The 27613-nt window shown below is 37.7% G+C and overlaps 1 protein-coding gene across 1 annotated transcript; it reads right to left on the bottom strand.

Moving 5' to 3' along the window:
* Window positions 1-9138: 9138 nt before the first annotated feature.
* VSX1 (visual system homeobox 1) lies at window positions 9139-18152 on the bottom strand. Its single transcript, XM_028523572.1, is given in 8 exon segments — window positions 9139-9250; window positions 9252-9420; window positions 10140-10148; window positions 10642-10663; window positions 10728-10769; window positions 10771-10878; window positions 12401-12524; window positions 18058-18152. Coding segments are annotated over 8 exon segments (681 nt in total).
* Window positions 18153-27613: the final 9461 nt, after the last annotated feature.

Below are 27613 nucleotides of genomic sequence, written 5' to 3'. Positions count from 1 at the left end.
AGGAAAAAAACTCAAAAACACTCAAACTCATGGAGATTGAATAGCATGCTTTAAACAATGAACAGGTTAAAAATGAGATCAAGGAAGAAATCAAACAGTTTCTGGAAACAAATACAAATAAACTTACAACAGTCCAAAACCTGTGGGAAACAGAGAAGGCAGTCTTGAGAGGGATGTTGATAGCAATAAAGGCCTACCTAAAAAATATAGAAACACTCCAAATAAACAACCTAAACCGACATGTACAAGAAGTGAAAGAAAAACATCAAACAAAACCAAGAATGAATAGAAGGAAGTACATAATGAAGATAGAAGCTGAATTAAATAATATGGAGACTAAGAGAACAATTCAAAGGATGAACTATTCCAGGAGCTGGCTTTTTGAAAACATAAACAAAATTGACAATCCTTTAACCAGACTCATCAAAAAATAAGAGAGGTCCCAAATAAACAAAATCAGAAATGAAAAAGGATAACTTATAATGATACCACAGACATAAAAAGGACAGTAAGATATTGTTACAAACTATACGCCAAGATATTTGAACAGAGCAAAATGAACAATTTTTTTGAAACATATAGTCCTCCAAAACTTAGTCGAAAAGAAGCAGAAAACCTAAAAAGACTAATAAAAGCTGGAAAATTTAAGCAGTAATGAAAAAACTTCTATCACATTAAAGCTCAGGAATGGACAGTTTTACAGGAGAATTTTACAAAACATTTAAGGAACAGTTAACCACTATTTTTCTCAGACTATTCCAAAAAATCCAGAAAGAGGGAAGACTCCAAAACTCTTTTTATGAGGTCAGCATCATCATAATCTCAAAACAAGCTAAAGACTCAACAGAGAAAATCACAGGCCAATATCACTGATGAATGTAGATGCTAAAATCCTCAACAAAATATTAGCCATACAAATCCAGCAATACATCAAAAAGACCATACACCATGGATGGTACAATATTCACAAATCAATACATGTTAATACATCACATAAACAAAAGAAAAGACGAAAACCACAAGATCATATCAATAGTTGCAGAAAAAGCATTTCTAAGGTAAAGGAACCATTTATGATAAAAGCACTCACATAGTGGAAGAGGAGAGACAATACCTCAATATAATAAAGGGTATATATGAAAAACCTACAGCCAACATCATACTCAATGGGGAAAAATTAAAACCTTTCTGACAAAGATAAGGAACAAAACAAAGATGTCCACTTTCACCACTTCTACTCAAGAGAGTATTGGAACACCTAGCCACAGAGATCAGACAAGAAGAAGAAATAAAAGTTACCTAAACTGGAAAGGAGGAAGTAAAACTGTCATTGTTTGCAGATGACATGATAGTGTACATAGAAAAACCCTATAGACTCCACCAAAAAACTATTTGACCTAATAAGTGAATTTGGCAAAACAGCAGGATACGAAGACAATATTCAGAAATCAAAGGCATTTTTGTATATCAACAATGAAATGTCAGAAACAGATATCAGGGGGAAAAATCCCATTTGCTATAGCAACAAGAAAAATAAAGTATCTAGGAAGAAACTTAGCCAAGTAGGTAAAAGACCTGTACCCAGAAAACTACAAAACACCATAGAAAGAAATGAAGGAAGACAGAAATAAATGGAAGAATATACCATGTTCATGGATTGGAAGAATTAACATTATCAAAATGTCCATACTACCTAAAGCAAGTTATAGATTCCATGGAATCCCCATTAAAATACAATTATATAATTCACAGATATAGAAGAAAAAATTCAAAAATATATATGGACCCATAACAACCCCAAATAGCCACAGCAATTTTGAGAAAAAAGAACAAAGTAGGAGGGATCACCATACCTGGCATCAAACTATTTTACAAGGCCAATCAAAAAAGTAACAGTCTGGTACTGCATAAGGAAAGACATATAGATCAATGGATCACAAAACAGAGCCCAGAAACAAACCCAAGTATCTATGATCAATTAATATTCAAAGAAGGTGCCAGAAGATTAAAATGGAGTAAAAATAGCCTCTTCAGCACATTGTGTTGGGAGATCTGGACAGCTACATGAAAAAAAGTGAAACTCTCCCACCACCTCACACCATACACAAAGCTAAACTCAAGATGGATAAAAGACTTAAATATAAGACACGACACCACAAAAGCCCTAGAGAAGAACATAAGCAAGAAAATATCAGATATTCCACACAGCAACATTTTCACTGATATATCACCTCGAACAAGGGACATAAAACAAAGAATAAAGAAATGGGACTTCATCAAAATCAAAAGCTTCTGCATGGCTAAAGAATATCAGCAAAATGAATAGGGAACCAACTGTATGGGAAAATATATTTGCCAATGATATCTCTGACAAGGGTTTGATTTCCAAAATATACAAAGAACTCACATGCCTCCATTCCAGGAAGACAAACAATCCAATTAAAAAATGTGCAAAGGACCTGAACAGACACTTCTCCAAGGACATACAGAGGGCCCACAGACAAATGAAAGGATGCTCAGCATCACTAGCCATCAGAGAGATGCAAATTAAAACCACAATGAGAGACCACTTCACACCAGTCAGAATGCCCATCATAACCAAATCAATAAACCAGTGCTGGTGAGGTTGTGGAGAAAAGGGAACCCTAGGGCACTGTTGGTGGGATCAAGACTGGTGCAGCCACTGTGGAAAACGGTATGGAATTTCTTCAAAAAAACTAAAAGTGGAACTTCCTTCTGACCTGGCAATTCCACTGCTGGGATTATACCCTAAGAATCCCGAAACACTAATTCAAAAGAACCCATGCACCCCAATGTTCACAGCAGCACATTTTATAGTAGCCAAGTGTTGGAAGCAACCTAAGTGCCTATCAGTAAATGAATGGATCAAAAAACTATGGTACATTTTCATGATGGTATACTATACAACAGAAAGAAGAAGGAGCTCCTATCCTTCGCAACAGCATGGATGGATCTGCAGAGTATTATGCTAATTGAAATATGCCAAGCGCTGAAAGACAAATACCATCTGATCTCACCTATAAGCAAAACCTAATCAACAAAACAAACAAGCAAGAAAAATATAACCAGAGACATTGAAATAAAGAACACACTGACAGTAAGCAGAGGCGAGGGAAATACCAGGGGAAAAAAAGGAATATGATGTACCTCAACAAGGTACATGTAAAGGACTCATCTACAAAGCCAAATGTGGAAAGGATGATGGGTGGGAGGTGGGGTTGGTGGAGTAGGGGAAAGTGGTGGTGAGAAGATGGAGACAACTGTATTTGAACAACAATAAATGGGAAAAAAAAACCAAAAAACCCCTCATAATTCATTGGCACAAAATAGACAGGGAGAGGTTGAAAATATTATAGGAAATGGAGAAGCCAAAGAACTTACATGTACAATCCATGGATATGAACTAAGGGGGCAATTGCTGGAGGAAACAGGGGTACCAGACAGAGGAGGGCAAAGTGGAAATTATGGGACAACTATAATAGCATAATCAACTCAATATATATAATGTACAATAAATTTTAAAAGTCCCTTCAACATTTCATAAAATAAAGGCTTGATAACTACCTTATCTGGGAAGCACTTTATCTGCCCTTCCATTGTGAATGATAGCTTTGCTGGATATAGTAATCTTGGATGTAAGTCCTTGTCTTTCATGACTTTGAATATTTCTTTCCAGCTGCTTCTTGCATGCTGATGCAGACACTGTCATTTTGGATGAAATATGAAACAAATTCACACGGAATACCGAGTCCTGTGGAGGAAAAGGGCAGCATGGCTTTTCTTTCAAGGGGAACAAAAGCCTTGGCCCTCACTCCAATGAGCTTTTATTGTCTTACTGGGCATATTACAAGGAGGTTCTCATTAACTATGCACAGGCTCATTTTAGGTGGCTACCTTATACAGAAAACAAAGGAGAGGATGCTGGTAATCACATCACAGAAGAGGGATATTTGCAAATGAAAAGGCAAAAGTAGTTGGGCCAATTACACTCCTCCTTGGAAGGCTTAGCATGGATTTTAGGAAGTTGCTTTGCAGTAAATGTCCTCAATGCAGGGTGAGGGAGTTTTAGCAAAAAGCAAGGCTCATAGCGGCCTAGGTACACTGCAGGCCTGATTCCCCACAGGAAAACCTGTCTGTGGGCGTGGGTCCTGTGCATCTCCCAGTGGGAGCTGGGCCCATGCCATGTAGAGTGGCCTCCCACAGCATGCAAGGTTTCTTTTGAGAAATAGCTGATAGCCTAATGGGAACTCCTTTGTAAGTAACTCTCTTCTTTCCTTTTTCTGCTTTTGAGATTCTGTCCTTATCTTTAATCTTGGGTGGTGTAATTATAATGTATCTTGGTGTGTTGCTCCTTGGGACCAATTTCTTTGGGACTCTGGGATTCCTGGAATTCCTGGAAATCTATTTCCTTTGCCAGATTGAGGAAGTTTTCCTTCATTATTTGTTTAAATAAGTCTTCAATTTCTTGCTCTTCCTCTTCCTCTTCTTCTAGAACCCCTGTGATTCTGATTTGGAGAATTTGAAGTTGTCCCAGATGCTCCTGGATAGACCTGGAGACTATTATGCTAAGTGAAAGCCTCTCCTCATTTTTTTTTTTTTTGAATTTTTGTTTCTTCTGTCTATTCCATTTGGATGTTTGTTTCTTCCTTTTGTTTGAAATCATTGATTTGAGTCCTGGTTTCCTTCCTTTCACTGTTATTTCCCTGTGTATTTTCCTTTTTTACACTTTGTATAGCCTTTATTTCTTCCTTCATTTTGTGACCAACCTTGATCCATTTGTGAGCATCGTGATTACCAGTGTCTTGAGCTCTGTATCAGATAGTTTGTCTATCTCTCCATTGCTTAGTTCTTTTTCTGGAGTTTTGATCTGTTCTTTTATTTGGACCATATTTCTTCTCTTGGCACACCTATTATGTGATAAGAGGTGGAGCCTTATGTATTCACCACAATGGGGCAACCCTCTTTGCTTCACTGTGGTGCTCTTATAGAGGAGGAGTCAGAGAGTGAACAATGCCACTCCCTGGGCTCTCATCCCACTTTCTGTCATGTCCCTTACTTTCTACAAGTGGATTGTGCCCTTTTGGTTCTGAATCACAGGTGGGTGGGTTTGTGTACCTCTCCAATGGACTCCTGTGTGAGACTGGGAGTTTCCCCTGCTTCAGCAACCCCCACAGATTTTTTATAGCCAGGGGTTTTGAGATTCTAGTTTTCTGCGCTGAAACCCTGGGTTGCACTGTCTGTCTTGTTCCTTCATTGTTTATCCTGGTTTTTCTGCCTCAAATGTGGTATTACCCATGTGGTCTGCCACCTTGCCTTGCTGCATGTCCTCTCCACCCTGGATGTCCATCTCCACCCCTCCTACCAGTCTGGATGAATGTTTCTTTAACTTCTTGGTTGTTGGACTTCCATACAGTTTGATTTCCTGGCAGTTCTGGTTTTTCTTTGTTTTTAAATTGGTTGTTATCCTTCTTTTGGTTGTGTAAGAAAATGAAGCATTTCTGCCTATGCCTCCATCTTGGCTGGAACCTCAAAATTAGTGGGCCTTATGTTCTTCATGTAGATTATAGTCCTCAGGAAAAATAAAATAATATAATCAAATACTCAAAAAGACTCTGGCCAAATTGTGCCAGGAAATCCATGAGACCTGGCTTAAATTACTACCAGTTGCCCTGATCCAGATCAGGGCAGTGCCTAAAGGAATGCTTAAATTAAGTCATTTTGAATGTACATATAGTAGGCCCTTTTCGGGCTCTTTTCAAATGTTAGGATGTCCAGACCCATTGATAGAACAGGCTATTAAATATAGTATCCAATTAGGAAGAGTAACTAGACACAAACAAATGTGCTAATCTGATTTCACCCACACCAATTAATACTAAGATACACCTATATAATTCAGGAAACTCGATATTTAAAAATAAAAACAAAAACAAAAACAAAACAAAACCTTAGAAATCAGGATTCCTACAAGATCAACCGAACCCAATATGGACAAGTTCTCATTTGGTGTTATTAATAATTCACTCATCTCTTAAACCACAAGCTATAGCTTCTTGGATATACCACTCTTGAAGTAAGCCAACTATACCACCAAGTGAGAATAATGAACCAGGTCCACAGTACTCCTACCAACTCCTATGTTACCTCAAGTTGCTCTTCAAAAGGCAATATAAGTGATGAATATATGTATTCCTGTTCTCAGAAATCCCCGAACCAAGGGGACCTATAAGTTAGGCAGCCAGAGAATGTCACTCCTCTGATTCAAGTATGTACTCCACCCATGTTCAACGGGAGGTAGTTACAAAAGTATGACCCTTGTCCCCATTCCCTCAAGGATGAGTGAAAAATCTCAGAGAGGAATTATTAGATAGAACAAGGGTCTCAAAGTCTGGGATTTTTTTACTAAATGCTATTCTGCAGTACAGTTGTAAACAGGATTAGCTTGACAGGAATTCAACCTGGTAAGTGTAGTCGATTGCAAAGAAGAAATCAATGTATAATTGATCAAATAGTGTATATAAGCAGTGGCTAATCACCCTTCAGGGGGACAGGGTTTTGAGTGTGAATTCCCTCTTTTACTTATTGTAAGTAAATAAAACTACCTTGCAAAAACTATAGTGGGTTCTTGAATAGAACACCCCAAGCATAAATTCCTGTGAGTTCAGTAACAATAACAGGAGAAACTGCCCTCCTATCTCCCACCCCACCTTTCTAGCTGAATCAACCTTTCAATACTTTTGCTGATTACTTGAGGAGTATTCCCACCAAAAATATATAACCTAAAATCTAATCATAAAGAAACATTAGACAGACCCAAATTTAGGGAATATTCTGTAAAATAATTGATCTGTGTTCTTCAAAAAATGTCAGTGTTTTGAAAGACAAAGAAAGGCTGAGAAGTGTTCTAGATTTAAGGGACATGCCAACTAAATGCAATACATAATTCTAGACTGGAACCTATATGTGAAAAATTGCTGTAAAAGACATTATTGAGTCAATTGTCAAAATTTGATCAGATTTAGAATACTATATTATTTTCAGATTTATAATATTGCAATTAATACTGTATTGTATTAAATAAAAGCTTTGTATTTGTTAAAATACTGTATTTATTATTAGATATTATATCTAATTAATTCTATATTATATTAAAGTGTTGTATTCAGTTTTAGAATACTGTATTCTATTCAAGTTTAGAATACTGTATTTAGATATTTTTTATCCTCACTTGAGGATATATTTAGAGAGAGAAAGGGATGAAGGGAGAGAGACAGAAACATCAATCAGTTGCTTCCTATATGCTCCCAAACCAGAGATCAACCTAGGTATATGTCCTGATCCCTGAATCACACCTGCATCCTTTTTGATGTACTGGATGATTCTCCAACCAACTGAGCCACACTGTCAGGGCTAGATTATTGTACTTAGATTTACATTAAAATATTGTATTCAGATTTTCTGAAGTTGAAAACTACCCAGATTACATAAGATACCATCCTTATTCTTAAGAAGTACACATATTATGAGATAAAGAGTCAGATATAGCCATATAGAAAACAATATGAGATTTCCTCAAAAAAATTAAAAATGGAACTACCATATAATCCAGTAATCCCACTTCTGGGTTTATATCCAAAGGAGATGAAATCGTGATCTATAAGCATTATCTGCACTCCTACATTTATTGCAGCATTATTCAAAATACTACTACATGGAAACAAACTAAGTGGTAATTAACAGATAAATGGATAAAGAAAATGTCACATGCATGCACACACATATGCTTGTACACACACAATTGAGCATTCAGCCATGAGGAAAAAAGGAAATCTTGCCATTTGCAACAACATGGATAGACTTTGAGGGCATTATGCTAACCAAGTAAGTCAGACAGAGGAAGACAAATATTGACAAATGAGACAAATTTTTCATTTCCTGATTTTACAATAAGGATAGATGACATTTAACTTTTACAATAGTATGGAAGTAGGCCAAAGAAAGGGAGTCCTTATTTTTTCATCCAGAAAAATGAGAGAACCTGGCCTCAACTGACAGATGACTGCACCAATTTCCAGAGGAAACCCTTGCAAGCAGTGTTTCTGTTTTCCTTTCAAGCTCTGCCTTCTTCAAGAAGCTCTACATTTACCCCTCAGCTTTCTCTGGACTCCGAACCCTAAAAGGTGAATTAGATATGGTCACTGCCTCATAGGAGTTTACAAAGCAACAAATGATGTGTGCTGCAGCCTGAAGAATGAAATGCTTTAGATGTTCCTCGACTGAAAGGGGATAGTGGTGGGGGAGGTTGTCAGGGGGTCAGCGAAGATATGAAGACATGCAAGTGCATAATAGAAGGAGTACCTTGAAAGGCAAACACATTACACAGTACTTATTTTTACATAATAAATAAATGGCAAAGGAAATACATGAAAGGAAATAATAATGAAATCGAAGTCACTAAAGTGCTTTCAAACGTAAATTTTAAAAGACCAAGAAACCTGGTCCAATCTTAAAGCAGTTCATAAATAGTCAACAATTGTTTAAATATGATCCCACATTATTTCAGAAAGGAAGGGGAAAACATGGTTTTCTATGTTTTTTTTTTCCTAAGGAGAATGCAAAATTTTTGCCTAATGAGAAAACTGAAATATCTGAAATCAAGTTCAAGACAAAGATAATTCATTCATATGTCTGTATGGGGTCCTCACTATTTATGAAGATACCTGATTCCCTGGAGGTTAAGTATTTTCTGTTTTTGACTTCAGAGTGAGTGTATCAGACCTAAGCTTTTAAATGATACAGCATATTGAACCAAATCTCAAATTATACCCAGCAGGAAAATGCTGTTTGAATGAAAATCTTCCCTCCTCAAGTTCTACAGAAGACAATTTTTTATACCAAATTCAAGTGCCTTTAAAGAGTGGTTTGCACTCTAGAAGGAAATGGAGTTTTCCCTAAGTCACCCATTTGTCTTCTTAAAGCAAGTAGTATTGAATTTTGTCCTAACGCTAGGAAAAATATACAACTGAGATGATTTGTCCTAGATAACTTTCATATTTTGAAAAAGCCAAATTGAATAATTTGCATACTTCCAACCTTTGAGAGTGGGGCCTGTGGGCTTCATAAGGCTCCCACCTTCCCAGGCTGGAGTTCCTCCAGCCCCTCAGAATCTGAGCATCCTTAAGCATTGGCTCCCTGGTGCACTTTCTTGGTCTCCTGCCACATGGAGCTCAATGGCAACATCTTCCAAATTGTTTTCAGGGATGGCTTTGTTGAAGACTGTCTGGGATCTTGCCTGACTTAGACTAGAGCCTTCTTTGAGGTGGTCAAGGCCCCAGAGTCCACTGAGCTTTTCTTCATTTTCTGACTTTCTTATCATCCCCATGGATTTTTTATGCATCCCTTTCAAAAAAGAAAAAGAAAAAATTAAAAAGCAGTATTTCTAAGTCCAGCAGTTAAATAAATGTCTTCTATGTTCTTGTTCTCTAAGTCCCATTAGAATTATCCTTGTCAGTACCTCTCTCTGCATCCTCAGGAGAGTCATGTAGGTTACTCTCACTCTTAGGGGTTGAAACTGGTGTGTGCCAGCCAGATGCAGCCAGCAAATTTTCCTTGTTTAGTACCATTCACTCAAAATGCACAGAGACTCATTATTGTGTGACCAGTTTCCACTGAAATGTGTGACAGTGATTTTTTTTTATTTTAAAAATTGTGACCAACATTTTAAAATCAGGAGATTATACATCAAAAGCTAGACCTCCAGCTTCTCTCAAAAAGCCAAAATGTCTGGCAGCACTGAGCCCAGTTTCTTTGCATGGCCATGGACCTGCAAATGCTAGTAGGTAGCCCTTCCATCCTCCCTTCCAGTCCTGTAAATTCAAAGGGGCGGGCTTAATTTCCCACTGAACATTTTCTCTCTTGGTCTCCTCAGTCTTTGATGGCAAAGTCAATGCTGTGTTTACAGTTAGTATCTCTAGTTCCGGCATAGTGTCAGGTTGGAACAGGCTCAAAAAATGTTTGATGAACAAAAACTTTCTCCCTTTCAAACCTAAAATGTCAACCCCAGACCCCTAACTCTAATCTCCCACTTTACCCAGGGTGTTGTGACTCATTGCTCCAACCTGTGATCCCTACCCCTTGGTCTCTGGTAATAACAAATAGACCAATAAGGGTGGCATTTCCTCAGAGCTCCTAGCCCCAAAACTTGAACTTCACCAGTACACCTTGTTCTAGTACCAAAAATATAAGGGAAACAAAAGTTATGTGGCAGGTTTTAACGGTAAAACCTCTGCCAGGAACCAGACCTGACTTGAGTGTGTAGGATGTTCAGCATCTCCAGGTTTCACTGCTTACTCTTTACTGTCCTGTTTCTTATTACCATGAGCTCCAAATCTTGTAATTTTAAAAAGTTCTAATAGCACTTACATTTTGAAAACATGTTTTATATAATAGAAGTACATAATTTCACTCTTAAAACCAAGGCCTGTTGTGAACTTACCACACACTGTCTACAAAGTTCCAATGAAAAATAAAGCAATTGACCAAAACTTATCTGATGTGATATTCTGGGCCTGAATCTGAGTAAACACTTAAATTGTTTTGCTTTGCAAGTGGCTGCCTCACATGGGGACACCACCCCCAACATCTCTGGCTCTTCTGCTGGCTGTAGGACCCTCTTACTAAGGAGCTAGGGCTCACAGAAGCTCCACGCTGCCTTCGGCAGAGTTGAGGATGGAGTTAGGCAAAGGGATAACAGTGTTGCACCATGGCTCTGTAAAACCTGTAATGGGCCATCACGTTGCTGCCACCCCAGTGCTTCTCCTGCTTCCACCATTTGGCCCTCTGGTTTTGAAACCAGATCTGGTATGAGGCAGAAGGAAACACTGTGACTAAGGTGCTTGAAGGTGTCCCTGAGTGGAGAATTCTAAAATGGGACACCTAGCCTACCTAACTCAGTTAGTTAGATCATCATCCTGATATGCCAAACTTGCAGTTCAATTCCCAGTCAGTGCACATATAAGAAGCAACAAATGAATGCATAAATGAGTGAAACAACAAAAATCAATGTATCTCTTGCTTTCTCTCTTTCTCCCCCTGCCTCCTCCTCTCTCTTCCTTCCTCAGTCTTCCTAAAAAAAAAAAGAATAAATAAAATGGGTCAACTGGGGAAGCTCATAGTACACACAACTTTCAGGAACTGTGCCCACCATTCACTCAAAATGCACAGGAACTCATCATTATGTGACTAGTTTCCACTGAAGTTTCCCATGGAATTGACAAAAATAAAATTATTCTTTACTGTATTATGCAAAGAAATCAAGTATAATGTTTTCTGATTTTTCTCATGGCTTGGAAAGAGTTCACTCAGTCAATGGTCCTTCAAATCTCAAAAGAGGAGATTAGAGGAGGAGATCAGAAGAGAGGGAAGGGAAGGGAAGGGAAGGGAAGGGAAGGGAAGGGAAGGGAAGGGAAGGGAAGGGAAGGGAAGGGAAGAGAAGGGAAGGGAAGGGAAGGGAAAAGATCATCCCTTCTTGTGTTGTTGGTGATATTTCTTATGGAAAACTATTAGCTTAAGAAATACTATAGAACACAGGTGGCAAACACAAGGCTGGTGGGCTGAATCTGGCCCTCCACCTCATTTTATCTGACCCAGAACCTTGTTTCTACTGAGCAGCAGCACCAAGCTCTTTGCCCTAGTTAAGGGGTAGTTACTTTTATACAGTCCTAAACTTACATTTGGCCCTTTGAAGGCAACCACAAGGCTGATGTGGCCCCCAGTGAAAATGAGTTTGACACCCCTGGTGTAGATATTATATAGCTATTAAAAGAGTGATTTGTGGCCTATCTTCTGACTTAGACAAATGTCCAAGATGTGTTGTCAAGCAAAGAGGCAAAGTTGTATAACAAAATACCTTTTGGAAAAACAAAACAAAATTTTATATGTATGTGAATATAAATAAATTTATCATCTATGTAGATCTATCTAATCTACATAGTTCATAGCCAGATATATATGACTTGGAGACAATGTGCATAAAGACCATATCAGGCTACTTATATTGGTTTCTTTGAGGGTTTACAGTGGACAATGGTCACTTTCTTTCATTGATATATCTTTATGTAGTTTCTAGTTGCAGCACACAATGTTGTGATTTTAAAGAATGATTCAATAAAAGGAAAAAAGGCAAGAAGATTACAGGGGATATCTTCTTATAATAAATGTAAAGGAAGGCTCTGGCACTATGGTGCCTGCAGCTGTGTAACCCTCAGTTTGCCTGTGCAAGGGAATGTATTTGGCTGCTTAGAGTTGGCTGTGGGTCACACTGTGTATACTATTAACATATTCTCTGTGGTGTCTTCAAGAAGAAGTGAACACCAGACACCTGTATTTGGTCTTTAGGGAGCTCAGTTTTCATGGCTAGTATTTCCCAGGCATAAATGTCAGGGTAGTGTGCCTTGCTAAATCCCTCCTCCAGCTGTTCCAGCTGCTGGACAGTGAAGACGGTTCTGCAAGAAGGCCCAAAAGGCACTTGGGCACGTGTCCAAATGAGTATACCAGGCTTCCCAGCTTCGGGGCCCCATGCCTACTTCCCCTACTGTCCACACCCTGAAAAGCTGAATAAGAATTGAACACCCCACCTCTGAATGAATAAGCTGTGGAAAGTGCAGAAGTTTGGTCCAAATAAGATAGAGTAGTTCTTCAGCATTTTTTCTCCTCAATGTATTCTATAAACTCATTCTAAGAAGACCCACTTTAATGGCCAACAAAATTGTATCTTTTAAATGCTGTAAATACTGTCCTGTGGCTTCCTGTGAATTGCAGAATTATGTTCCTAAAAGGTTACTATACCCTTCCCACTGCCAAACTGGAGGCCACTGGGCCTGCCCTAACATATGCTGCCCACAAGAGATATCTCAGAACAAAAGAATAACACAGCTGAAACTGAAAGGCTGAAAACAAATATTCCAAGTGAATGAACAGGGAAAAGAAGCCAAGATAGCAATACTTATATCAGTCAAAATAGACTTCAAAACAAGGGCCATAAAGAGAGACCAAGAAGGTCAGTTCATAATACTCAAGGGAAGAATATATTGATGAGATATAAACATTGTAAATATACATGCACCTAACATAGGAGCACCCAAATACATGAAGAAAATCTTGGAGGATTTCAATAAAGATATTCACAGCAACACAAATATACTAGGGGATTAGAATACCCCACTATCAAAAATTGATAGATCTTCCAAACAAAATATCAACAAAGATATTGTGTCATTGAACAATGTCCTAGATCAAATAAACTTCACTGATATCTACAGAGCCTTTCATCCCCCAAAAGAAAAATATACATTCTTTTCAAATGCACATGGAATATTTTCAAAGAGAGATCCCATGATAGGACACAAAACAAGCCTCAACAAATTCAAGATAATTGAAACATTTTCTCTGACCATGAGGGACTGAAACTAGAAACCAACACCAAGGAAAAAAACTAAAAACAATCAACTCATGGAGATTGGAGCATGCTTTTAAATAATGAGTGGGTCAAGAATGAGATCAAGGAGGAAATCAAAAACTTTCTGGAAACAAATGAAAATGAACTCACAATAACCCAAAACTCATGGGAGACAGCGAAGGCAGTCCTGAGAGGGAAGCCCATAGCAATACAGGCCTACCTAGGAAAAAAAAAAACAACATTTCAAAAGAACAACCTAACCCTACATCTACAAGAACTTGAGGAACAACAACAAGGACAACCCAGAGCAAGTAGAAGGAAGGAAATAACCAATACCAGAGAAGAATTCAATGACATAAAGATTAAAAGCACAATTTTAAGGATTAATAAATCTAGGAGCTGGTTCTTTGAAAAGATAAAGTCAACAAGCCTTTAAGCAGGCTCATCAAGAAAAAAAGAGAGAGAACCCAAATGAACACAATCAGAAAAGAAAGAGGAGAAATTACAACTGACACCACAGAAATACAAAGGATTGTAAGAAATTACTATGAAGAACTCTATGACAAGAAATTTGAAAACCTAGGTGAAATGGACAAATTTCTAGAAAAATATAATCTTCTAAAACTCAATGAAGAAGAAGCAGAAAGCCTGAACAAACCAATGACAGCTGATGAATTGAAGCAGTAATCAAAAATCTCCTGACACACAAAAGCCCTGGACCAGATGGTTTCACAAGCAAATTCTGCAAAGCATTTAAGAAAGCTAATTCCTATTCTTCACAGACTATTCCAAAAAAATCCAAAAAGATGATAGACTCCCAAACTGCTTTTATGAAGCCAGCATCATCCTAATCCCAAAACCAGAAAAAGACACAACAAACAAAGAAAACTTTAGGCCAATATCACTGATGAACATAAATGCTAAAATCCTCAACAAAATCTTGGCAAACTGTATCCAGCAATATGTTAAAAAGATCATAAACCATGACCATGGGGAATTCATCCCAGGGATGAAACGATGGTAAAATATTTGCAAATCAATAAACATAATAAATCACATAAACAAAATCAAAGATAAAAATCACATGATCAATAAATGCAGAAATCAATAGATGCAGAAAAACCATTTGATAAGGTAAGCACCCATTTTTGATAAAAACACTCAGCAAAGTAGGAGCAGAGGGAGCACTCCTCAACCTGATGAAGGCCATATATGAGAGACCTACAGCCAACATGATACTCAATGGGCAAAAATTAAAAGTTTTTCCACTAAGACCAGGAACAAGACAAGGCTGTCCACTTTCACCACATCTACTCAATATAGTATAGGAAGTCCCAGCCACAGCATCAGACAAGAAAAGGAAATAAAAGACATCCAAATTGGAAAGGAGGAAACAAAACTGTCATTGTTTGCAGATGACATGATAGTGTACATAGAAAATCTTACAGACTCCACTAAAAAACTACTCAACCTAATAAAAGAATTTTGCAAACAGTGGAGTACAAAGTCAATATCCAGAAATCAGAAGCATTTCTGTATAACAAAAACAATGAAACATCAGAAGAAGAAATGAGGAAAAAATCTCATTTGATATAGCAACAAGAAAAATAAAATACCTAGGAATAAACCTGACCAAGGACATAAAAGACCTGTACTCAAAAAAATACACAACACTGAAGAAAGAAATTAAAGAAGACAGAAACAAATGGAAACATATACCATATTCATGGTTTAGAAACATTAATATCATCAAAATGTCCATCAACCCAAAACAATTTATAGATTCAACACAATACCTATTAAAATACCAGTGACAAAATTCACAGATATAGAACAAATACCTCAACAATTTATATGGACCCATAAACAACCCCGAATAGCTGCAGAAATTTTGAGAAAAAAGTGGGAGGGACCACAATACCTGATATCAAACTATACTACAAGGCCACTGTAATCAAAACAGCCTGGTACTGGCATAAGAACAGGCACATAGATCAATAGAACAGAATAGAGGGCCCAGAAACAAACTCAAGTCTCCAAGGTCAATTAATATTCAACAAAGGGGGCAGCATCATCAAAAGGAGCAAAAATAGCCTCTTCAACAAATGGTGTTGGGAATGCTGGACAGCTACATGCAAAACAAACGAAACTCAACCACGAACTTACACCATATACAAAAATGAATTGAAGGTGGATAAAAGATTTAAATATAAGTCATGACACCATTAAAATCCTAGAGAACATAGGCAGAAAAATCTCAGATATTCCACACAGCAATATTTTCATTGATATGTCCCCTAGAACAAGGGACAAAAGAAAGGATAAACAAGTGGGATCTCATCAAAACAAAAAAGCTTCAGCACAGCTAAAGATAACAGCATTAAAATGAAAAAAGAACCAACTGTTTGGGAAAGCAAATTTGCCAATGACACCTCACACAAGGGCTTGATCTCTAAAATATATAAAGAACTTACACGACACCACTCTAAGAAGACAAGCAACCCAATTTAAAAAATGGGCAAAGGATTTGAACAGACACTTCTCCAAGGAGGACATACAGAGGGTCCAGAGACATATGAAAAGATGCTCAGTATTGCTAGCCATGAGAGAAATACAAATTAAAACCACAATGAGATACCACTTCACACTGGTGAGAATGGACATCATAAACAAATCAACAAACAAGTGTTGGAGAGGTTGTGGAGAAAAGGGAACCCTAGGGCACTGTTGGTGGGATTGCAGGGTGGAACAATCACTGGGGAAAACAGTATGAAATTTCCTTAGAAAACTAAAAATGGAACTGCCTTTTGACCCAGCAATACCACTGCTAGGATTATATCCTAAGAACCCTGAAACACCAATCCAAAAGAACCTATGTATCCCAATGTTCATAGCAGCACAACTTAGAATAGCCAAGTTCTGCAAGCAACCTGAGTGCCCATCAGTAAATGAATGGATCAAAAAGCTATGGTACATTTACACAATAGAATTCTGCACAGGAGAGAGAAAGAAGGAGGTCCTACCCTCTGTGACAGCATGGATGGAAATGGAGAGCATTATATTAAGTGAAATAAGCCAGGTGGTGAAAGACAAATGCCATATGATCTCACCATTAACAGGAACCTAATCAACAAAATGAACAAACAAAGTATAGTCCAAGACACTGAAATTGAGAACAGACTGACAGTGACCAGAGGGGAGAAGGGAGGGGATAATGGGGGATAAGGGTGAAGGGTTTATAGGAACAATTATAAAGGACATACAGACAATAAGAGCGGGGGGGGGGGGGGGGGAGTGGTGGAAATAGGGGAAGGAGGTGGGAAGGGCTAGAGTGGTGGGTAGTGGTGGGGGGAATGGAAGAAAACTGTACTGGAACAACAAGAAAAAATGTTTAAAAAAAGAGAATGTATCAATAAACCTTGGGAAAGAGATCTAAAAAAAGTAATAAACATAAAAAATAAATAAAAACAAATAAGACAATAAAAACAAGCAAACAAAACAAAAACTAAATAAACAGGAAGAAGAGAAATAAAACAAACACACAAGTTCTGAAGGAACGCAGAGAGAAATTTATCTCAACAGTTGCTCTTCACCTTCTGACTTGTTTCTGGATCCATCTCAGGTTTTCTCACAGCTCCAGGTTTTACTATCTTACTGTTCAAATTGGGGGGGTGGGGATGGGGGTGGGTGGGAAGTTTCCTGCTGATTTTAAACCTGCCATGACAGTTCTGCAGGTTTTACTGGGATCCTGCAGTCTGAGGGGCCCTAGGCTATGGTGTTTTGTTGTTGTTGTTTGTTGTTGTTGTTGTTGTTGTTGTTGTTTTTCCTTTCCTGTGGTTCTTGCAAGGACAGGAGCTCAATCTGGGCTACAATAATCACAGGTGCCCAGTTTCCATCCCTCACCCTTAAAGCACTGTGGGACCCACATTGTCATCTCTGTGATAATCCATCTTGTTTTGCAACCCTTTGATAAGTCCATGAGGTGCACTGAGTGGGAGCACATAGCACCTACCCTCCTCCCTCTTTGTTGGCCTGGCCACTGTGGGTACACAAGGTTCCTGCACTTCAGCCCAGTTCCCCTATTGAAAAAAAGTCCCTCTAGGTGCTGCTGCCTCTCCTAGCCTCTGCTGCCCCGCTTTGATCAATCCGTGAGGTACCCTGAGTAGAAGGAAATCACGCCCACACTCCCCCTTTTTGCTGGCCTCTCCACTGTTCACCCAAGGTTCATGTGCATGTGAGGTCCCTGCATGGCAGCTCAGTTCATTTTTTGAGAAAAGTCCCCTTGGTGCCACCTGCTGATTCTAACAAGTGCCCAGCTTTCCACACAGCCCAACTCTCTGACTGTTCGGAGTCTTTCCGGGTCACAGCCAATCATGGCCCATCTCTCCCCTCAGCTCCTTGTGTCATCTGGCTTCCCAATTTCTCTGGTACTATCCCAGCTGGCTATCCTTGCTGCCAGAGCTGGGTTATGTCCCCTGGCTGTGTGTCACTTACCACCTTTTTATCCCATGAATGGCTTTGCACATTCCCATCACCCTCTCTCTGGGAGGTAAGGGAGCCACCAGGTTGCTATCACTGACCTGGCTCTCCTCCAATGCTCCTGCTGCAGCTGTGATCTCCTGGTGCAAGGCCCGGGGACTTTTCTGTCAGCGTACAAAATCTCTTTATCACCCATTTTTAAGCATCCTCTGCACACTCTTGCTTCCAAACTTCATATCAGCTGGGATTCTGTTGGCTGTTTACTCTGTTCTTCAAAAGATCAGCTAGGTGTCCTAGTTGGGTGCACAAGTATGTGGGCTAAGCTCCCACCCAAATCACTGCCATCTTCCTCCATCCTTGATTTTCATCACTGAATATGTCTTGCCAATCCCTTCTGGTCTACAGCATTTCTTTCGAAAAGTCAGCTGACAGTCTTATGGGACCTCCCTTGTAGATAACTACTTTTCTCTTGGTTCTTTTTAAGATTCTTTCTTTGTCTTTAGCCTTTGGCATTTTATTTTATTTTACTGTTATTCTATTACAGTTGTCCCATTTTTTTTTTTTTTTGCCCTTTACCTTCTTCTGCCTATTCTAGGCACCTGCTCTCACACTCAATTCCCACACTATTGTCCATGTTCATGGGTCATTCATACATATTCTGTGACTACTCCCTTCCCCTTCTTTCTCCCATTATCTCCCTCCCCTGTACTCTCTGGTCACTGTCAGTCTGATCCATTTTTCAGTTTCCATTCCTGTAGTTCTATTGTGTTCATTAGTTCATTTTGTTCAATAGATTCCTCTTATAGGTGAAATCATATGGTACTTGTCTTTCACTGTCTGGCTTATTTCACTTTGCACAATATTCTCCAGTTCCATCCATGCTGTTGTAAAAGGTAGGAGTTCCTTCTTTCAGCTGCATAGTATTCCATTGTGTAAAGGTAGCACAGTTTTTTGATGGTAGCCATTTATTGATGGGCACTTAGGCTGCTTCCAGCACTTGCCTATTGTAAATAGTGTGGCTATGCACACAGGGTGCATACATTCTCTTGAACTGGTAATTTGGAATTCTTTTTTATATATCAGCATTTTTTTTATTCTTGTTCTGTTATAGTTGTACCATTTTTCCCCTATTGCTCCACTGGGCACCACCTACCCCTTCCTCCAGGGTAAATCTCCACCTAGTTGTCCATGTACATGGATCATTTATGCCTCTTCATTGATTATTAGACCCTTACCCTTCTATCCCACCTTACCCCCCTCCCACCTCTCCTCTGGTCACTGTCAGTCAGTTCCTTGTTTCCATGCTTCGGTTCAATTTTGCATGTGTGTTTTCTTTATTAGGTTCCTCTTATAGGTGGGATCATATGGTATTTGTATGTCACCACCTGGCATATTTCACTTAGCATAATACTCCCCAGTTCCATCCATGCAAATACCCAGCTCCATCATGCTGATGTGAAAAGTAGTAGTTCCTTTTTTCTTTCTGCTGTGTAGTATTCCACTGGGTAAATGTACCACAGTTTTATGATCCACTCATTTACTGATGGGCACTAAGGCTGTTTCTAACACTTGGCTATGGTAAATTGTACTGCTATGAACATTGGCGTGTATAGGTTCTTTTGAATTGGTGTTTAGGGATTCTAGTATATTGCCAGCAGTATAATCACTAGGTCAAAAGGCAGTTCCATCTTTAGTTTTTGAGGAAATTTCATATGGTTTTCCACAGTGGCTACACTAGTCTGCATTCTCACAGTATACTAGAGTTCCTTGTTCTCCACAACCTCACTGGCACTTGTTATTTGTTGATTTGGTTATGATGGCCATTCTCACCATCATAGTGTTATCTATTGTGTGAAGTGTTATCTCATTGGTGTTTTTAATTTGCATCTCTCTGATGGCTAGTGATGCTGAGCATCTTTTCATATGTCTCTGGCCCTCTGTATGTCCTCCTTAGAGAAGTGTCTGTTCAGTCATTTGCCCATTTTTTAATTGGATTGATTGTCTTCCTGGTGTTGAGTCATATGAGTTCCTTACATATTTTGTAGATCAAACTCTTGTCCAATGTATCATTGGCAAATATGTTCTTCAATATCATTGGATACTTTTCATTTTCAGGATGGTTTCTTTAGCCATACAGAAGAATTATATTTGATGCAGTCACATCTGTCTATTATTACCTTTGCCCTAGGTTCTGTATTGGCAAAAATATTGCTACATGAGATATCTGTAATTTTACTGCCTATGTTTCCCTCTAGGATTTTTATGGTGTTATGACTTGTAGTTAAGTCTTCTCTCCATTTTTATTTTATTACAGTGTGTGGGTTGGGTTGGTGGTCTAGTTTCATTTTATTGCATATACCATTCCAGTTCTCCCAACACCATTTATTGAAGAGGCTATTTTTACTCCATTGTATGATCATGCCTCCTTTGTCAAATATTAATTGACCATAGAGACATGGGTTTATTGCTAGACTGTCTATTCTGTTCCATTGATCTATGTGTCTGTTCTTATGCCAGTCCTAGACTATTTTAATAAATGTGGCCATCTAGCATAGATTGTACCAGATATTGTGATCCACCCTTCTCTCACAAATTGCTGAGATTATAAGGATATTATGGGAGGGTCTCATACATATATATTTTTGAAAACTTTGTGTTACATCTTTGAAATATGTCTTTGGTATTTAAATATGAATTGCATTGAATCTATACATTGCTTTGGGTAGTATGGCCAGTTTAATGATGTTAACTCTTCCAATCCATGAACACAGTTTATACTTCTATTTATTTGTATCTTCTTTAATTGCTTTCCTCAGTGTTGTATAGCTTTCTTTTATTTATTTAAAGATGTTATTTATTTATTATTTTTAGACTGAGGGGAAGGAATGGAGAAAGAAAGGGAGAGAAATACCAATGTGCAGTTCCCTCTCACGTGCCCTCCATTGGTGACCTAGATAGCAACCAAGGCATGTGCCCTTACTGGGAATTGAACTGGCAACCCTTTGGTTCACAGATTGGCACTCAATCAACTGAGCCATACAAGCCAAGTAAGTGTTATATAGTTTTCTGGCTACATGTGTTGTAACTCCTTAGTCAAATTTATTCCTAATACTTTATTTATGTTGTTGCTACAGCAAATGTAATTTTTAACATGATTTCTCTTTCTGATACTTTATTGTTGTTATACAAACTGTCTTCAATTTCTGAATATTGACTTTGTTTCCACTACTTTGCAAAACTCAAAAGTTAGATAAAGTGAGTTACAGTGAACATAGGGTGAACTAGTACAGTATGAAAAGGAAATAGAAACTATAAACAAGAATCAAAAAGAAAATGAAGAATAAAATACCTGAAATAAAAAAAATACACTGGAAGGAATTACACAGAGGCTTGATGAAGTAGAAGACTGAATTAGTGAGCTGGAAGACAAAGTAGAAAGAAATACCCGGGTAGAGCAACTGCACAAAAAAGACTAAAAAATATGAAGACAGCTTAAGGGAACTGAAGGACACCATGAAATGCAAAAACATTTGAATCATAAGAATACCAGAAGGAGAAGAAAAAGAACAAAGGATAGAAACACTGTTTGAAAAAATAGTGACAAAAATCTTCCCTAATCTGTAGAGGAGAGAAGCCATAGAAGTTCTCTAAGCACAGAGGATCCAATTAAGATGAACCCAAAGTGACCTACTCAAAACACACCATAATTAAAATTCCAAATTTTAAAGACAAAGGGAGAATCTTAAAGGCAGCAAGGGAGAAACAGGAAGTAACATACAAAAGAGCTCTAATAAGGCCAGCAGCAGAATTCTTAACAGAAACATTACAAGCCAGGAAGGAATGGCAAGAAATATTCCAAGTAATGGAAAGCAAAGGCCTAAACGAAGACTATTCTACCCAGCAGGGCTCTCATTTAAAATGGAATGAGAAATAAGAACTTTTTCAAACACAAGAAAGTTAAAAGAATATACCTCAACCAAACCAGGACTGAAAGAAATGCTAAAGGGATGGCTTTAAGAAGAGGAAAAAAAGAATGCGAGAGAGAGGAACAAAGGTACAAAAAGGGAAAATAATTAAGTACCTATTAATAATAAACTAGCCACCAACCTCAAGGAAAAAAACTCAAAAACATTACAATTCATAGAGATTGAATAGCATGTTATCCAACAAGGAATGGGTTAATAATGAGATCAAAGATAAATCAAAAACTTTCTGGAAACAAATGAACTCACAAAAAAAAACAAAACTTATGGACACAGCAAAGGCAATCCTGAGAGGGAAGTTCATAATGATACAGGCCTACCTAAAAGATAGAAACATTTCAAATACACAACCTAAACCTACATCTATGAGAACTGGAGGAACAACAACAAAGACAGCCTAGAGCAAGTAGAAGGAAAGAAGTAACCAAGATCAGAGAAGAATTAAATGACATAGACACTAAAAGCACAATCCTAAGAATCAAATCCAAGAACTGGTTCTTTAAAAAGATAAACAAAATACACAAACCTTTAAGTAGACTCATCATGCAAAGGAGAGAGAACCCAAATAAACACAATCAGAAATAAAAGAGGAGAAATTACAACTGATGCCACAAAAATACAAAGAATTGTAAGAAATTATGACACACAACTATGTGCCAAGAAATTTGAAAATGTTGGTGAAATGGACAAATTTATAGAAAAACTTAACTTTCCGAAACTGAATTAAAAAGAAGCAGAAAGCCTAAAAGAAAAATAACAGCCCACGATATTGGAGCACTAATAAAAAAACTCCAGACACACAAAATCCGTTGACCAGACAGTTTCACAAGTGAAATTTACAAAGCATTTAAGGAAGACCTAATCCCCATTTTTCTCAGGTAATTCCAAAAATCCAAAGAAGATAGAAGACTCCCAATCTTTTTATGAAGCTAGCATTATTCTAAACACAAAACCAGACAAAGACATAACAAAGAGACCTCCAGGTGAATATCGCTGATAAACACAGATACTAAAATCCTCAGCAAAATATTGGAACACTCCATCCAGCAATACATTAAAAAGATCATACACCATGACCAAGTAAGATTCATCCCAGGCATACAAGGATCATATAATATTCACAAATCAATAAATGCAACACATCACATAAACAAAAGGAAAGACAAAAATCACATGATCATATCAATAGAGTGGAAAAAGCATTTGATAAGATACAGCACCCATTTATATTTAAAAAACTCTGTAAAGTGGGAGTAGAGGCAGCATATCTCAACATAGTAAAGACTATGAAACCTATAGCCAACAAGATACTCAATGGGTAAAAACTAAAATCTTTCCCACTAAGATCAGGAACAAGACAAGGCTGTCCACTTTCACCACTTCTATTCAACATAGTATTGGAAGCCCTAGACACAGTGGTCAGACAAGAAAAACAAATAAAAGGCATCCAAAATGGAAGGAAGAAGCAAAACTATCATTTGCAGATGACATGATAGTGTACATAGAAAATCCAATAGACTCTGCCAAAAAACTGCTCAACCTAATAAATTAATTTGGCAAAACAGCAGAATACAAAGTTAATATTAAAAAAATCAAAGGCATTTTTATGCACCACAGTGAAATATCAGAAACAAAAATCAGGAAAAAATCCCATTTGATATAGCAACAAGAAAAATAAAACACCCAGGAATAAACCTAACCAAGGAGGTAAAAGACCTGTATTCAGAAAACTACACAACATTGAAGAAAGAAACCAAGGAAGACAAACAAATGGAAACATACAGCATGTTCATGGATTGGAAGAATTAACATCATCAAAATGTCCATACTACCCAAAGCAATTTACAGATTGAATGCAATACCTATTAAACTACCAATGGCATATTTCACAGACATACAACAAATACTTCAAATTTTTATGGACCCATAAATGACACTGAATAGCTGCTGCAATTTTGAGAAAGAAGGACAAAGTAAAAGGGATCACAATATCTGATACCAAACTGTATTAAAAGGCCACTGTAATCAAAACAGTCTGGTACTGGCATAAACCAGTGGAAGGCACATAGACCAATGGAACAGAACAGAGAGCCCAGAAATAAACCCAAGTCTCTATGGTCAATTAATATTCAACAAAGTGGCAGCAACATAAAATGGAGTAAAAATAGCCTCTTCAACAAATTGTGTTGGGAATGCTGGACAGCTACATGTAAAAATAATGAAACTCAAGCACCAACTTACACCATACACAAAAATAAATTCAAGGTGGATAAAAGATTTAAATATAAGTCATGACACCATTAAAGCCCTATAGGAGAACGTAGGCAGGCAAATCTCAGATATTCCACACAGCAATATTTTCACTGATATGTCCCCTAGAGCAAGGGACATAAAGGAAAGAAGAAACAAATGGGATCTCATCAAAACAAAAAGCTGCTGCACAGCTAAAGAAAACAGTATTGAAATAAAAAGAGAACCAACTGTATGGGAAAACATATTTGCCAATGATACCTCAGACAAGAGTTTAAACCCCAAAATATATAAAGAACTCACACAACTCCACTCTAAGAAGACAAGCAACCCAATTAAAAAATGGGCAAGGACTTGAACAGACACTTCTCCAAGGAGGACATACAGAGGATCCAGAGGCACATGAAAAGATGCTCAATATTGCTAGCTATCAAAGAGATGCAAATTAAAACCACAATGAGCTACCACTTCACACCAGTCAGAATGGCCATCATAAACAAAGCAACAAACAACAAGTGTTGGAGAGGTTGTGGAGGAAAGGGAACCCTAGTACACTGTTGGTGGGACTGAAGACTGGTACAACCACTATGGAAAACGGTATGGAACTTCCTCAGAAAACTAAAAATGGATCTGCCTTTTGACCCTGCAATTCCATTGCTGGGACTCTATCCTAAGAACACTAAAACACCAATACAAAAGAACCTTTGCACCCCGATGTTCATAGCAGCACAATTTACAATAGCTAGGTGCTGGAAGCAACCTAGATGCCCATCCGTAAATGAATGGATCAAAAAACTATGGTACATTTACACAATGGAATTCTATGCAGCAGAAAGAAAGAAGGAGCTCATACCCTTTGCAACAGCATGGATGGAGCTGGAAAGCATTATGCTAAGTGAAACAAGCCAGGCAGTGAAAGACAAATACCACATGATATCACCTTTAACAGGAATCTAAACATCAAAACAAAACAAAAAAAAACTAGCAAAATATAACCAAAGACACTGAAATAGGGGATAGTCTGACAGTGGCCAGAGGGGAGAGAAGAGGGAATTTCAGGGGGGAATGGGTAGGGATTACAGGAACAAATTTGGAGGACACATGGACAAAAACTAGGGGTGGGGGGTAATGGGGGGAAGGGGGGAGGGTTGGGTGGGTGGGCTGGAATGGGAGTAGGGAGGAGAAAACTGTACTTGAACAATGATTAAAATTTAAAAAAAAATTTTTTTAAATGAGAAAGGAAACAACACTATTGTTCCATGGGCATATAAAAAAACAATAAATAGCACTGGCTGGTGTGTCTCAATAGATTGAGTGCCAGCTTGTGAACCAGGGGGTTGCTGGTTCAGTTTCCAGTTGGGGCACATTCCTGCATTGTGGGCCAGGTCAGGTCCCTGGTAGGAGGCATGGAAGGGCAGCTGCACATTGCTGTTTCTCTCTTTTTCTCCCTCCATTACCCTTTGTCTAAAATAAATAAATAAAGCCTTTTTTAAAAGGTAATAAACAAATAAATACTTTTTAAAAAAGGTAATAAACAAATTTGTTGATATAGAGCTGTTTAGCTATATACAGCTTTATGTCTACAAATTTGATAACTTATATATGAAATGGACCCAAGTCCCTGAAAGATATAAACTACCAAAACCCATATAAAAAATATATGGGTACAATAAATAGGCAACTGTCATTCAGGAAATAAAATTAAAAACTAATACTTCTGAATAAATGAAAGGACTAGATGCAAATAATTTTACTGGGTGATTTCTACAAAACATTTAAGAAAGAAATTATACAGTTTTTTATCATCTCTTCTAAGACATATAAGCAAAGGGAATATTTACTAACTCATTATTCTTTATTATTGTTCTAATACAGTTATGCCAATTTTCTCCTGTTATTCTCCCTGCCCTACTGAACCCCACTCTCACAGTCAATCCCTAACCTATTGTCCATGTACATGGGTCATTTATTCCTGTTGGTTGATTAGATTGTTCCCCTTCTTTCCCCTTTATCACACTATCCATCCCATCTAGTCACTGTCAGTCTGTTCACTGCTTCAGTGCCATTGGTTATATTTTGCTTATTTGTCTGTTTTTTTTTTTTTAAATTAGGTTCCTCTTATAGGAGAGGCCATAGGTATTCGTCTTTCACTGTCCCACTTCTTGCACTTAGAATAATACTCTCCAATTCCATCAGTGCTGTCATGAAGGGTGGAAGCTTTTTCTTTCTGCTGGGAAGTATTCCATTGTGTGAATGTACCACATTTTTTTGGTTCACTCATTTACTGATGGACAATTAGGCTGTTTCCAGCACTTGGCTAATATAAGTAATTCTGCTCTGAACATAGGGGTGCATAGGTTCTTTCAATTGAGGTTTCAGGATTCTTAGGGTATAATCCCAGCAGAGAAATCTCTGGGTAAAAAAAAAGTACCATTTTTTTTTTAGTAAATTCCATACAGTTTTCCACAGTGACTGCACCAGTCTGCATTACCAACAACATGGAACTAGGTTTCCATCAAAAAGAACGTTGTGGCACTGAAACATGCTATATCAATTGGACTTAACTCATATGTACAGAACTTTAATCCCACAGATGCAAAATATACATTTTCTTCAAAAGCACATGGAACATTTTCAAAGAGAGACCACATGGTAAGACAAAAAAAAGCCTCAAAAAAACTCAAGAAATTTGAAATCACAGAAAGCATTTTCTTGGACCAAAAGGGCTTGAAAATAGAAACCAATCTCAAGGGAAAAATTCAAAAACACCCAAATTCATGGAGACTGAATAGCATACTGTTAAACACTGAATGGGCTAAAAATGAGATCAAGGAAGAAATCAAAACATTCTGGAAATGAATGAAAATGAACACATAAGAAACCGAAACCTATGGGAAAATGTGAAGGCAGTCCTGAGAGGGAAGTTCATAGCAATATACGTCTACCTACCAAAATAGAAATATTTCCAATAAACATCCTAACCATACATCTACAAAAACTAGAGTAACAAGAACAAACAAAACCCATGTGAGTAGAAGGAAGGGAATAATGAATACCAGAGCAGAATTAAATGATATGAAGACTAAAGGAACAATCTAAAGGATGAATAAATCCAGGAGCTGGTTCTTTGAAAAGAAACAAAATTGAAAAGCATTTAAGCAGACCCATCAAAAAAAAAAAAAAGAGCGAGAGAGGACTCAAATAAATAAAATAAGAAATGAAAGAGGAGAAATTAAAACTGATACCACATAAATACAAAGCATTGTTAGAAATTACTATGAACAACAATATGCCAACAAATGTGAAAACCTGGGTGGAATGGACAAAATTTTTAGAAATATATAACCTTCCAAAACTGAATCAAGAAGCAGAAAGCCAGAAGAGATTGAAAACAGCTAGTGAAACTAAAGCAGTAATCAAAAAA

Source organism: Phyllostomus discolor, chromosome 9, assembly GCF_004126475.2.
Source record: "Phyllostomus discolor isolate MPI-MPIP mPhyDis1 chromosome 9, mPhyDis1.pri.v3, whole genome shotgun sequence".
Taxonomy (NCBI): domain Eukaryota; kingdom Metazoa; phylum Chordata; class Mammalia; order Chiroptera; family Phyllostomidae; genus Phyllostomus; species Phyllostomus discolor.
This window is presented reverse-complemented; position numbering and strand designations above follow the sequence as displayed.